Source organism: Tyto alba, unplaced genomic scaffold, assembly GCF_018691265.1.
Source record: "Tyto alba isolate M040663 unplaced genomic scaffold, T.alba_DEE_v4.0 Super-Scaffold_16, whole genome shotgun sequence".
Taxonomy (NCBI): Eukaryota; Metazoa; Chordata; class Aves; order Strigiformes; family Tytonidae; genus Tyto; species Tyto alba.
Window position 1 is genome coordinate 15156286 of NW_024881278.1, and position 15442 is coordinate 15171727.

At 39.0% G+C, this 15442-nt stretch overlaps 1 protein-coding gene across 2 annotated transcripts in view; it reads left to right on the forward strand.

Moving 5' to 3' along the window:
• Positions 1-1844: 1844 nt before the first annotated feature.
• The window catches only part of SUSD4 (sushi domain containing 4), a 48422-nt gene continuing 34824 nt past the window's right edge, over positions 1845-15442 (forward strand). Inside the window, exons 1-2 of one of the 2 annotated variants that reach the window (XM_032989432.2) lie at positions 1845-1895; positions 3468-3632. In XM_032989432.2, coding sequence (XP_032845323.1) covers positions 3545-3632 — 88 coding nt within the window. In that variant the 5' untranslated portion in view covers positions 1845-1895; positions 3468-3544. The remainder of the gene's footprint in view (positions 1896-3467; positions 3633-15442) is intronic. The other variant, XM_009972508.3, reaches the window with a different exon arrangement.

The following is a 15442-nucleotide window of genomic DNA, read 5'->3' on the forward strand; positions in this document are numbered from 1 at the left end:
GTGGCTGGAGAGGTGCTGCCAGGGCCATGAAAGAAATTTGCAGTCCCCTTCTGCTAAGCATACTGTTATTTTTCTTTCTAGCACTTTACATCTATGCCAAAAGGAAAAACGCTTTTATGCTTTGTAGACTACATTCACTGATGTTTGTTTACTGTATTTTGGCCTTGTATGTATGCTACGAGATATAAGCTAATTTATGTCAGCATGTGATTTCTTGTTGTACTTGTTCCTGAAACTGGGGAGGAAAAAATGCTAGGAACGGATCTGCAAAGTGATTTTATCTCATTTTCTCCTTTATTGCTTTCACATTAGATTGATCTACTTTCTTTTCTTTGTTCTGACATGTATTTCCTGGTCTCTTAATTTTCTGCATAAAACTTAGTTACTCACTGATCTGTATATATACCAAAAGGTGAAAGGTCTGTGAAGAGACTAATGATGAGAGCAAGAGGAGAGATTCTTAGGAAAGTATGTTTCTAATTTGATTAGATTTTGGTCCTGGTTCTAAATATAAAATCTTTGCAAACTTTTAACTCCTGCAACCTTGTTAAATTGTATTCACAAACAATTGAATCTTCTGGCCAGCATGCCATTAAATGGACATTTTCTAGTTCATAATTGTAGTAGAGACAATACAGCAGACTTTGTGAGGAAGTCCTTGCATGATTGCAAAATGGTCCATTTTTGTAATTATCTTAATTGGTCTAGAAAAATATATTTCTTTTCCCTACGAATGTTGCCTTAGTGTGTCCTGAAGGCAATCACATCTACAGCAGTATTACTGCTGCTCTGAAAGTCACAGCTGAATATGTCAATGGGAGTCAAAGTAAAAGATGCAATAGAAATGTTATGAATTATTATTAAGTTACACGAGAAAGCTCTGCAGGGAAGAACTGGAACATCTTGGGAAATAGTCTGCAGTCAGCTTGCTGGGAAAGCTGGAGACAGAATGTTAATAGAAATGTTGTTTTTAAAAATCACCATGACATCAACGTTTATATCAAGTGCCTTGTGCTGGAGCTGGTTATAGAACTGTGATTATATTAGGTGTGATAAGCAGCTGTGTAGTGGGAAGGGGCTGTGCTTATGCTGGGGAAGGTGGAGTTGGTAGTGATGCCTGTAGCTAAAGCTGCTTCAGTAGGAATCCTTGTTTTCAGTCCCCTATAACTTTATAAACATTTAGCTGAAATCTTCCTTGCTTGTTTTGTCTCTGGCTTCATAGCTTTGGATTGCAGGAAATGTTAGAACAAGATTTTTAAAATACCTAATTGTGCCCAGTGTGTTACTTATTGCACTAATTAATTAATCAGAGTTTGCAAATGCTCAAAAGGCATTTAGGTGGTTGCAGAAGTATCTCAGTATTCCTATGCTGCGTGTTATCCTGCCCACACATTTGGAGCTTCAGGTTGCAGGACAGAGGTATAACCTCCCCTTTGTAACCTAAGGGAAGGAGTAACTGGGCTTGAGTCTGAGATAGGAGCTACCCTTTTGCCCAGGAGAGTGTTGGTCAGAACGGAGCCACATGAAGGAAAACATCAGTTTGCCTTCTTAAAGTCATACTCAGTTAAAGACATACTAGGAGAAGTTGAAAGAACATGGGACTGCAGAAGCCCTCGGATTACAAAACTCTGAAGTTAGGTTTGCTCCTATGGCCATTCTTCCAGTCCTCTTCTATCTGAGCCCACTATAAACAGTTGTAATCTTTCTCAAGACTATCGCTTATTTTAACCCAGGTTGCCTGTGTAGAGTTATTTCAGATATGTGAAAGAAAGAGAACTTCAAACGATCAGTGTTACCAGTATGGGTGCCAGTAGAATATTTACTTCGGTTATGAAAAAGAAAAATCCAGAACTGAAGTCCCCTAGCATTCAAGAGAAGCATCTTGAGAGAGTATGGTAAGTACTGTACATCATCTAGCAATCGGTCTGGTATTTGCTTGGCAACATTTTCTTCCATTAGTAGGAAGAGAAAGGGAAATGTCCCAGTTCCAGCCTAAGTAAATGAAAACATAAGTTCTTGTCATTGTGAAGGAAAGCGCCTTGGCTGAATTTATTAGTTAGAAGAATGATAGTTAAGAATAACAACATATATAGTCTTTATATGGCAAGTATCTTCTCAAAAGTGGCATAAGCAATTCAGAAGTAGTTCAGGGACTAGAACAAGTGATGAATATTTCAGTAAATGTACTGGGGGAGATACCAGATACAAACATACTATATCCTTTCTCATCCTCTAAGCAATATATGCTTTAAAGCAGATTTCTTCTGAAGAGCCACGGAAGGAATAGGATATAAACCACAGATGCTACTCTGTAGTAGTGTATTTTTAATATTTCATATTTTTAATGACATTTTGAAGGTCAACTGTCTAGGGAGCATAAGGAGGGTTGTGCAAGATGTTAAGAGGTCTGAGAAAGCTCTGCTGTCTTTTCTGAAAAACTGCTTTCATCCATCTGCTTGGCAGGGCAGCTGTGATACATATAAAACCTGTATACACACAGGCTTCATGCGTAGGAAACAAGCTATATGTTTTCTTTTGCAAAATCAGTTTAAAAGTTTATGTCTAGATAGTGAAAATTTGATACTATTCTACTACACTAGTGTATTTATATATTAATATCTGGTTGCAAAAGGTTGTAAAACAGTTCGTATTACTCTCTTGAGTTATATGAATTGTTTCTAGCTACTTACCAAGACTGAAGAGTTGCTGTATTTTTAGATAAAGCAACTGTTAATCAAAGTTGTTCTCATCCCAGTCTGATTCTTGCCCTTCCTCTTTTCCATATATTTTCCATGCTTTCCAGATTAAAAGAAGCCATTATGTCTTTTTACAAAACCTTACACTAAAATAGAATTTGGACTTAAGGCAAAGCTGCTGCTTCTTGGAACTCAATTTATTCACTATAATTATTTTCATTAATTTCTCTGTCACTTTCAATAGCTTTTTCTTCTCTAAAAAGATTTCAGAGGCTCCCTCTGGTGGCTACGTTAACTTAATTTGGCTTTCGGTTTGTTTTTTTTTTTTTTGAAAAAAGATGAAAAAAGCAAAGTACTCCATAAGCCTGAAAGCCCAAACCAAAAGAAACAATAATAATAATGCAACTTTTGTGCAGGAGAAGCCATGTAGATTCATACTGAAGAGAGGGAGGGTAATTTCTTGCAGGGATAGCTGAAGGAATTGCAGCACAATATGAGCTTCAATTTAACACATTCGTACACTGTTGATATTGAGCAGTATGCTCAGATAGGAACAGAACATGAGATCTAATGAGACCTCTCGATTCTCTAAAAAATTAGACCTGTTATCTCACTTAGCATGGGAAACTACTTTGACTTTTTACTTTTTTTTTTTTTTCTTATATAGAATTGTAATGTACAGAGGTTTTTTGAAATAATGAAGTCTGTTGCTCTCCAAAATGCATCATTCAGTTCCCATTAGTTACTTCTTTTGTGTTTATTTTTTCCCAGGCTTTCCAAGCATATGTAAAATAATTCAGCAGTTCAGTTCTGCTGTTTGTTAGGAATCCATCTGGCAAATAGTCTTGATGCAAGAAGTTAAAGCTAATGCATTTCATCTCACGGGTGAAGAGCGTGCAGTCTGTTGCCGCAGCTCAGCTGCCACACACTGCCTAGGTAAGCCTTGATAGATGGATTGTACAGACATTGGCTTAAACAAGGCTCCAGGCAGCCTCTGCCAGCCTAAGAGACAAGATTGACATCTCCCCCAGTTGCCAAAGCAAGGACTGGTTTTAAGTTGTGCCGTTCCCATTTGTACACAGAGCTTATGCTGTCCATCTCATCCATTTCTGTAGCTCATGAACAAATGCTTTAAAGATTTCAGGTTGAAAGCTGTGCTCCCTGCTCTTCACATTCTGCCTCTTCCCTTCCACACTGGCACTGAAAGCTGCCATAAAAGTAGCAGCCATAATTTACAGCAAAATCCCTTTAAATGGCCCACTGGGTTATGCACTTGGCAAATTTCCACTGGTTGATAGAAGTTTGAAGAAACCTAGTAACTACAACATAAATACAACCAAAATGGAGAGATGATTGTGGGTTTTTACTGGATTTATATACAGTCCTGATTCTTGTGAGGATTTCACAATTTCACTGAAGTCTATAACAGTAGGTGATACAGATTAAAATACTTCAGAAGCTTACTCCCAAAAGAGAAAATGTATCATACGATGTCATTACCAGAAAGAATATAATTCTTTATTACTGTTATAAATCACACTGAAACAATTTTCTCCCTCATTTGGGTATGCTGTATTTCAAAAGTAAGTGTAACAAGATGTAGTTTTTGGCATCAGATTAAGTTTACCTGATTACTGATCAAATGAATTTTAAAAAATGCTGATTTCATCCCAGATTGGACTATCTGTTCTTGTACTACTTCCATACCATGTAGAACAGCTGATAAAGTTGAGACAGCATCCCTTGTCACCTAAGAGAAAGCTGAGGTGTTTCAAGCCAGAAATGTGTACAGAGGCTTTGAGAAGTAGCAGTTTCCTCAGTTTCACCACAGGCTGCAGTCATTTTACCTCAGTTTTCACTCCATTTCCAAATAGGCTTATGCATGTGGTGTACTGTATGCATAATTGTATCTATGACATAGGAAACATGCTGAGTTTTAAGATGTACAAGGACATACATATATATAGTTATTTTCATTAAGATAGCTGAGTTATAAGACATTATGTCTAGTGAGGCATCAGGTAAGCTATAGAGTGGATTGTTTTATGAAGCGCTAGACATGTGAGAGCAACTTAGCTTTTGTATTTCCCTCAGAAAATCAGGAGCAATCGATAACATTGCCTAGTTGACATTTTTTCTGAGAAAGTCCCTTTTCAACTGAGTTTAAGAAGTTAAGTTTAAATTTGCAATAGAAATGAATTAGCTAGGCAGGAAGAAGGGTGAAGTCTCTAGAAGAATCCTTCCCTCTGTTTTGATTGAAGCTAAAGCCCAGGGTATGTTTATGTATGTGAATGTGTATGTGTGCATGTGGTGCGTAGGCTCTGTCCTTCATCACAGCTCCTTTCTGAGGGGCACATGGGGTACACAGGGTTGTGCTTACTGAGCCAAGCCTAATCCTAGCATAGCAAAACATTCAGGTTGCTCCTCTAGGAGACCGCTTTGACAAGGGATAGTAAGTGGACGTTTGGCTGAGTAATACCTGGGCTAAGGGGAAAGTTGCCTGTCCCATGTTAAGACAGCTATTAAACGTGAGGTTGGCATTTATCCCTTTACACTTGTATACATGTCCTTTAGCGTTTCATTTAATTTTAACTTTAAAAAAACAATATAAAGTGATCATTCCTATATTCGTGCCTAGTTTCAAGATGATGCTGATAGACAAGATACTGCATTTTATAAGAGCAGTAGGTCTAAACATGTGGAGGACAGGCACGCTTTGTGAGCGGGAAGGATCTTTAGGTCAAGCCATGCGCTTCACACCATAGTGATATCTCAGTGTGGGAACTCGTAACTACTGTGGAGGTCACTCCTGCCTGATGTTTGATGATTGATGCATCTTTGGTGAGCAGCATGTGGGCCACGAAATGGCTTGAGTCACAAATCAAGAGCAAAGGTACTTCTTTTCATACCGGGAACAAGTATTTCTTAACAATAAGACAGAGCAGATCAATGGCAGTCTCTCTGTTTTTAGGTACGGCCACATATTCACAGCAAATTAATTGCAGGTTTAGAAATTCCAGAAGGTACCTGTGGGGTTTTTCCAGGAACACAAAAAATTAATTAAAAGATGAAAATTTTCAGGCCACGATTAGGGCAGACTATGTAAGAGACCACCAAGTGTGGCAAGATGCTTTCTTGTCTTTGGATTTTATACCCTAAACTCAAAGGCCACATGAGGAACAGCCCTCAAAGTGGAAAGCAACTGTGCCTGGCAGAGGATAAATGAAATAAGTGGTGTTTTCAGAAGGGGTTTAAAAGACAACTGGATACGAATGGGGAAGAATGGAGGGATAAGGAGGTGTCATAAAAAGATAAATTCAAGCCTGAGGGAAAAACAAAGCAGCCAGAAATATATCCTGGGGAGAACGTAGAAGAAAGGGAGGGCAGAGAAAGAACCGATGTATGGTGAAAAACAGGATGAGGGGCTTGAACTTCACAAAGAAAGGAAAGGAAAGCAGTGAAGGGAACTGGGTCTGTGCCCTCACCGACCAGGGCACAGTCCCGCAGGGTCTCAGCAGAGCTGAGTGGTGTTAATGGGCTCCATCAACAGCCCCAGACACAGCCAGGGGATGAACCAGGTCCAGGGCCCACCCAGTCAGAGCAGCAGGAGATAGGGCTACAACATGGGTCATGGGTCCACGTAGAAGACGCCAGAGACAGGGTTGGAGACAGGCACACCTACAGCATAGCCCAGGCAAGGCCTGGGAGCCAAGGCCTGAGCTGCCCGGAGCTCCTGGGCCATGGGCAGAACATGTGAGGGGGAGTTCCAGGGGAAGCCAGTCAGTGCCATTAAGCTCTATCAGTGCCCCTCAGGGTCCTGGCAGAGACCGACACGAGAGCAGAGATGTTACTGGGAATAGCGAGGAGACATGGGATTCGAGGCAGTTCTAGAAAGGCAGATTTGACACCAAACGCTAGATGCCAAGTCATGGTGGGTGACTCCCATCAGGTAGAATGGAAAGGAAGAAATGAAAAGATTTTAAGAGAGATTTTTGGAAAGTGGTCCCCAACAGAGCCACAGAAGAAAGCTGGGTGAAGATAGAGGAGATATGGAAAGTAAGGGTTGTTATTGTTCTCAGGACAGTAAGGCTGGTAATGATGAAGAGCAAAAGGCTGAGATAGTGTAATGGTCAGGAAACTGGTGCAGGGCCATATCAATGTTCTTCTTCCACCAGCATTATCAACTGCCAAGTTCAGAGTTTTATTTTAAAACTGGTTTTGAGTTATTGGAGGCAAAAGATACCCATGAATTTCATGCATAACAAAAGAAGGCTATTAGTCTTGCCTAATCCAGCAAGGCCTGCAAGAATTGTCTGACCTTCCTAAAGCAGTTCATCACTTGTCTCAAATGAGGTTCAAGACAGTGTCAGATTATGAAAAAAGTCTTTATAAGGTGGTCAGAAGCTGCAAATGGCAGTATATTTAGGATCATTCAGCTCACTTTTAATCTTAATTTATCAGGCATAATGGACAAGGTACTGTCTGAGGTTTGGATTTCTAATCACCATTCTGCCATTAGCCCATGCTGTTTATGACCTACTTCTGTTTGTTTCAGTGTCCCTCATGTAAACAGGTAATATATATGCCTGTCTTCATTGTAGGGTACTCTATAGTGTGGTTATAGGAGTAAAAAATAGTTTATAATCATAAGATTAGTACTGGCATGCTATAGTCACAATAGCTACTGAAAGGCCATGCCTACTTAATAAGCTGCTTAACTAACTCAGTATTTTGGGCTACATTTATAGAAAGAGGCTATAGATGTAACGTGTAGATATAATAATTAGGAAGAACATAATTGTCTAAATAACCCAACTGCTCTTGCAAGTCAGGAAGCTTAATGTGTTGCTTGTATCAGTGAAGACTGCAATTCACTGAACATTGGAAGGCAGGCTCAAAAATCTGTGCAGTTATAAAAAGAAATGGCTGAGCCAAATATTTTGTAAAAACGAAGTAAGATTTGAAAAGAGAGACCCTGAATTAAATCAGGCAACCCATTATGTGCATGGCTGGAGTCTACAGTGTAAGGAGGGAGCCAGACTCCTGCATTTATTTAAGTCTGCTTACTATATAATTCAGGGTAGCGAGGTGAACTAAGGATGAAGGATTAGCTTCAGCATAGAATTTTTATTCTGATCACTGGAGCCTAAAGTTATTAAAAGAACAAACACAATTATGATATCCTAAGGGACTGGCACACATATAAATCTGGATATGCTGCCTGTTTCTTGCAAAGCGTATGTATGGATCTATGTACCGCCTGCTTTTTATTTTAACTGGGTTTGCTGCAGCTGTTGCTCTGAAAAGAACCATTTGACACTCTGAGGAAAGGGAAGCTGCAGAAATCCTCAGATTAATATCTATTAAGAAAAATAAGTTTTAAATAAATTGCTTGTTTATGTGGCTAAAACTCTTGTCCCTTGCATAAGAACAAAGAGCCATCACTTCGCTAGTTCTAGACCTTTCCTAGCTCCCAGGTAATCAGCTTACAATGCCATAAAGAAAATTAATAACAGCTTATTCTTCCTCTAGTCCTTCAAAATGATGAGAATCTAGTTTCATGGTGGTAGGGATGTGAATACTTTCTGAAGAACAAAAGCCCATAGTCTTTAAATTTAACCAGTATATGTGATTTTCAAATCGGCTTTTATGAAAATATTTTGAGCATCAGGTAGCTCAGCATTACCTATTATCTGTGCACATGAATGCCATAACTCTCAATCTTTCAACTGACTAATAGCGATGTGTATATATTATATAAAGTGTATTAGATTTTATTTGACAGTCTCAACTTCAGTGTTGTCAATGCAGAGTACATTACAGAGTCTGTAGTTTTTAGAGGTGTCAGCAAAAAAAAAAAAAAAAAAAATCAGGTGGTTCTGGTCCAAAAGGATGGGCCATTAACCCTTGAGAAGGTGCTCACAGCATATTGGCAGCCTCCAAAATTGTCCTGCCAGGCATCTTCCTGGCACTGCTGCCCTGTTCTGGCCTCAAGCACTGCCCACCCTCTCAGCTCTGCTGCCTGTGGCTGAGGGTTTCCCTCTTCCTTCCCTCTTGTCCCTCTCCATCTCCCCATTTTAGCCTACTGGGAACCATGTTGGGCTGCTTCTTGTGTTCCCATCTGCTTCTCTCTTACCTTCTAGTGCTTTCACCATCCAAACAGCTGTCAGTCAGCTTCCAGGCTAACATATTTTTGTATGTCACTACATCCAATCTTTGTACCTTTGCCAAGACACTCCTGCTGTTCCTGCTTTGGTTTCTTTGGTTTCTCTTCTGTCCTCAGCTTCCTTCTCTTCTGTTTAAGTTCACTGCCATATCCATAAGTGAAAGGGAGCGACTTCCAGTAGTGCCCTAAAACACTATCTGAAATACTCACAGATTAAAGAAAAAAAAAAAAAAAAAAGGAAAGGAAAGAAAACCCCATGATCTGAGCAATCGGGGACTTGGTTCTTTCACTTCAATAATTCACAGGGTTTTAGAATTTTTTAAGGTAGAGAGATTAAAAGTCTTGAAGGTATGATATAAAATAAAGCATAGATGTATTAAAGAAAGATTGTGTCAGACTAATCTGTTAATCTCCTGAGATGACAGCTGGTTTCCCAGGGAAGGGAAATGCAGCAGAGATTGTCTATCTTGACTTTTGTAAACTGCCACCAGGGAAAGTATATGTGAAAATTTGGATTAATAGAAGAATTGCAGAATTGACAGGAAGCTGGATAGAGAGGAAACAGATTGCATTGGAAGGGAAAATACTGGGCCAGAGGGGACTTTACACACCAGTGATTTTTTGATGATGCCACAAAAATTGAGAGTGTGTCAGTGAAATTTGTCATTACCATTTTTCTGGAAATTTTTTTTAGGGGTTAAATATGATGGCTCTGTAGTGGCACAACATTTTAATTATAAATGTTTCCATCTCGCTAACTAGGTCTTCTGTGACTTTGCTCCTTGAGTTGCTTATTCTGATGCTGCGAGCAGCCTACCATTGCTTTCCAGCCATTTGGAGGCCCTTCGGTAGGAATGCACCAGGAAAATGGGTACATGTGGATTTTTAGTGGAGACAGCCCTGCAACTGAATTATCTGCTGTTACAGTCCCACTTCTGACCAACTGCTTAAACAACAAATATTAGGGGAGTTTTTACCCTGTATTGGGGAATTAAATTGAACACAATTCTGAATCAAAAAGAAAGGAAAAAAAATATGCTTCTACATCATCTTAACCTACTACTGATTTTTCCAGTCTTTTCAGTACAGACAGAACAACTCACAGGACAGAGCATTTTAAATGAATAATTTAAGTACAAACTGTTTTGATATGATGACAGTGCTTCATTATCAGTGCCCAATTGGATTCCTGCTTCTTTTCTATACAACTGTGTGGGTTTGTCTCATTCTTGAAAAATAACAAGCCAACTTTAATTCATTTTTCTTCAGTGAATTCAATCCCATGAAGGGAAACAACGGACTAAAACCTGTGCTTAATGCTAACAGTACTAGCAGAACATAGGAACATATAGTTACTTTTCAATATAGAAGGAAATCAGAAGTTCTCCTTGGGTCCAGATTAGGACCCAAATCAATCAGGGTATTTTTTTCCAGTGGATATTATCTGCCTGCTTTCTAAAAGTTTTGCTTGAATGGAAGTGCTTTGTGGTGTGACCTGAAGCAAATGTGAAAGGCGCAATGGCAGTTCTCATGTGGAAAATTCCTTGTGAACCCACAAAACCACCTTGTTTTCCTTTATATCTTCTAGACCTGACGGTAAGTAATGTCCCAACTTTGGAAGGCTAACCAAATAAGTAGCAGCATGCAAAACATACACAGAGGAAGAGGCAAATAAAAAATGGATGGCTGTGATGAGATCCCCATCTAAGAGGAAAGGTCACGGTTTTATGGGTAGGTGCATATAGAGAAAAATCACTGTAGGGTGCAGGAGCTGTCAAAATATCCAATAGCGTCAGAGGATTTGTGATAAGAAGTCAAGTGCAAAAGCTGGAAGTAGTCTCTGTCTGCTCTCCTGCTTTAAGCACATACCAGCTTTTTAAATCCCTTGTGTCTCAGTCTTCTCTAGTGTGCACTTTATTTAAAAGTTTAATATTATAATATTCACACAGTAATCCAGATTGTCCCTATATCCAATTCTGCCTGTTCTTGGGAAAGTATAAAATCAATTTCTATAGCAGAGCTGAAAAGCAAAAATTGTTGCATTAACATACTGTTGCGTGTAATAAAAATATAGCATTATCTAGGGGAGTCTGTAGTTGATTAGAGCATAAATATCAACCCCCCAACTCATACCTCTGAGTATTTGATTCCTGCATCTTATAGAAACAAGGATCTCTGCTGAACAGCATGACATTTCATTACTTTAGATTTGCTATGATGAATAATATTATATGCTATTGGCCTAGAAGAAATATTACTATAGTAACTAGCCCATGATTCATTTTTTATGTTTTTTGCTATATTTCCTAAGGGATGCCTGTCTAGACTAAAAATGTTTAAACTAACTCTTGGTAACAGTAATTAATTTTTTCCAGAGTGCTAAAAATATGGGACAGATAAACAACAATACTTAGATACTGCTTTTTAAAAACACAGCAGGCCCATAACATTCTTTAAATTATGAGAGTATAGTTTTATTTTATTTGGCACTTTTTTATTAGTAGCTTTCTGTGTTGTTATTAATTCTGTTTAGTGACCTAAGGCTAGATTCCCACATTGACAATATTGCAACTCTAATGAAATCCTTAGACATATAATATATAAAATGTTACATATGAGGCTGAAAATACAAGTGGGGTTGGTTGATTTAAATAAAAGTAATAAACTCACATTAACTTAAATCAGTAAAAAAGAAATCTTTCCATAAGTGATATATTAATATTTTATATTTTGGATTTGTACATATTTAATTCCTTATGATGATTCTTATGGGTCACCAGTCAACAAGCACATGTTGGCAAATATCTTTTTTACAGTGACTTATCAGCATAAGGAATAGGAGGATGTATTAGGTATGTGCTCATTTATTGAAGCGTATATAGAGTTTAATGCGAGTTTATTGCACCTTTGTTTTTATTATGGTAAAAGATGCTGTTTGGTTTTGTTTTTTTTTTTTTAATTAGATTGCTTAAAAACTCATCATCTCTGTCAAAGTGTGTTTGTCTGCAATTAGAATTCATATATACTCGGGGTTCAGATAAGAAGTGTGGAACTACCATTTTAAAGAACTATTTTAAAGTAGCTAAAATTACCTGAAGTATAAAAATAAGTTGATTTAAGCACATTTTATATCCTAATTTCACTTAGAAATGTGAAATATTATCTGTAACAGGGAAATTCAAGAAATCATTCATTCTTACCTGCTGCTTTTTCACAGAATAGAAAAGCATAGTTCTATACTTTTTAAATTCCTTGGTAGTGTTTGCAGCTTGAATAGAACTAGTCATGAAACTGAACTAGCTGAGTAAATGGAAATGAAGAAAATATTCACCTTATATTTGCAGAAAGCTGAACAAACGCTGGCTTCAGGTTTTCAGTTGTTTCTGCCAATGTTTGATTTGAACAGGCCTCAGTTTAGGCCTCCGTGTGCAAGTGTTATCATTTTCAGTTGGCTTTGTTCAGAAACTAAATATCCAGTTTAAATGTTTAGGAACTGGGAGGAGGCTGTGGGATTTTTTTGTGTGATAAATTGGCTTTTATTCACTCTGAATCATACCCCAGGATAGGCATGGTAACTTTCTGTATTAAAAATACAGAAGAACAGAGCTCTGTCGGCAGAAGCAGCAGTAGATTTACTTTGTACTTTTTGTTTTTCATTTAAGTGATGGGAGGTTCAGAGGATCACCCGGTAGCATATGACATTTCATAAGGGTTCATAAATTATGCAGTCAGACTTGTTGGATTACAGAAGCTGGAAGCAACAAGTGCTTCTTGCATTTTAAATGAAATGGCTTATTTATGAAGATGACACATCTATATTAATTGTGAGAAGTTATGATTAAAGGGACAGACCTGAGCTGATTAAGATGTTAATTAGGAGAAACTAATTTTCAAGAAGAAACAAATGCATCTTTCTAGTTTGCTGTGGGTTTACTGAAGTGCTCCGCTGATTGTATTATAAACCATCTTCCTTTTCCAGCAATGTTAAGTGTTTTTTCCTCATGCATTAGCCTAATGTCAAGGCAATAAAAGAATCCTGTATCAAGGTTTACATTCAAAATTAAAGATGGTGATCAGATCCATGGGCAGAAAATTCAGCTTGTTCCCTGCTGTATGACACTGGTCAAGCAGCAGATGAGGTGTGCTATCATCCCTGAGTGTTGAGTGGTAATTGGAGTAACTAATTGGAGGCATGACCCCTGAAATAGAGATGCTGTTATTACATCTGCAGTCATTGATGCAGGGCCCTTGAACCTGCCCTGCTGACACTGCAGCTTTTCCTCCTTTCTCCCTGGTGAGGCTCCCAGGCAGAAGCAGCTCCAGCGTGGCTCCTGGAAGGCCCCTTCTGCCCTCCATGGGCAATTTTTCCTGCTTATGGCTTCTCATGTTCCTTCCCCTGTACCCACTCTGGAGGGAGCAGCAATCCTGAAGCTTTCCAGGGAGATGTCAGTTTGACTGAGCACAGAAGTGCCCAGGGACTTGTCACGCCTGAATAGGGATTTTAAGGTTGAGTTGACCATCACTCTTAGGAGAATCTCTGAGTGAGCGCTCCTTTCCAAGCACACACTGAGGAGAGGGGTAAGAGGTGGTGAGCATGGTGGTGGGCAAGATTTGGGAGCATGGAGGTCTTAACAGGAGGGTGCAAGGGCAGGTGGTGAGTTGGCTTGGGGTGAGTTGGGATGAAGGAGGATGGAAAGCACAGGTGGGAGGCCAGGGTTGGGGGAGAAGAAGGAATGAAATGGGAAGGAAAATGGGGAACTGCAAATGAGGCAGCCTTTCAGCCTTTTGAATGATCAGTTGCCTCTCTTGGAGCCTGTTGCCTTTTGTGCAGGGCTTGCATGTTCTTTTTTTATTGCAGATGGGTGATTTTGATGCTCATGAACTGCACTGCACACTGATTTTCTTCTTTTTTTTGCTATGACACTCTTGGGTTATATGAAGGAGAATGAAGCTTAATGGTGTTCTTGATTTTATAGATCAGCTTGTGGCTTAAGCAAAGTACCCACCCGCTGGAGGTCTTATTTGCTGTTCTGTTTCTCCTACAAAGTGATTTGAACTTCTCCCTTTCTTCCAGTGATTTTTTAGGCTGCCCTGGTTAAGGCTCAGCTGAGTGAGGAGGGATATCCAACAGCACTGAGAGTTGGGAGTATGTTCTGCCAGGAGAGCAAGGGAGGTTGTGATTCATATCTTAAACAGGGCAGGGTTTTACAAAGATGCTGAAGTCTCAGGGAAGCTTAAGCATTAGTGACCTTTAAGCGATTAAAGAGAGTTTAAATTTTAGCAGGCATTTCACTAATGAAATCACAGGTTTATAATCTCATTTCATTTCCAAGGCTAGATGCTAATCGAAGCACATCCTTCCTTTTCTTGTTACAGCAGTATGTGGATAGTTCAATTAACATCATCAACAACAAGGAAGCATGAACACCCAAGGGCACAAAATTCTGTGCCTGTGTGGCTTTCACAGAAACAGGGCAGAAACTCTTAAAGGGATGAAAATGACTTTTCCTTTGTAGGAGACAAGCAAGCCCTCAGCATGTTTGCACTTGTGGCCCTTCTGCTTTAGTTCTAATACAGCGTTTTACTGAGAGCTGGTGTAAGATAACCTGCTCCTGCAGTGTTTACAGACTCCTTATAAAACATGCATGCTGTCAGTCTGGTCCTGCCACAAGCTGCAAAGCCTCTGCCTCTCTCTGCCTCTGACAGATAGGAAGGACTTGCTGATTTAGTGAACCCAATGCAGGTGGTGCTGTGCAGGAAGCCTATTCTCCATCCTACTGAAGACAAATACTGAAAATACTTTATATCTTTAATATTATTACACATTATATGTCACTTTTCCTTCGCTGTGTGTATGTAACAAACTGGAGTGAGAGTGATGTCTCTGTTCAAGAATGAGTGCAGCCATTTCTGAGCTAACATGCATCAGCAGTATGTCAGTGAAATGCTGTATAGCAGTTTTAGAGGCAAAGAAGTCCATCAAATCTAGATTAGAAATCACCTCACCAGCACTATGAATTTACAAGGATCTGTAAGATATGAAGGTGAGGGAAGAGGGAAATAAGGAAAACAAAAGAGGAAACTGAGAAAAAGGTGCAGAGATATAGAGAATGATAGGAAGAGCTGAGGGATTCTTCCTTCTGCCTTTTTTTCAGGCATGTCTGAAGTTCAGTTGTGGCTATCATGATTTCTTTTCATCATAAATATGTCATTTTCCCCTGGCTTCCGATATTTCAAGCTTTTAATCGGGGACAAGATGAATCATTGTATGTTTGAGAACATATAATGCAGAATTCTAGAAATACAGTCCATTCAAATGAATTATAATGGTTCATTTTACAGCCTAAGGAGGGCATTGCTTATTTTTCAGTCTTCTGATTAATTTGACATGATTTTTATCTGATTGAAAATACCAAGTAATTTAGGTAAAATAGGAACCCGTATAAACTGCTTGTGTTTTATCCAGGTTAAGAGCATTGCTGTTTTCTGATGACCTCCTGTTGGTCCAACAGTAGAAATATGGTAAATACCACAACCAAAATATATTCTGTATCAACTGCATGTTTTACTGGTGATGATG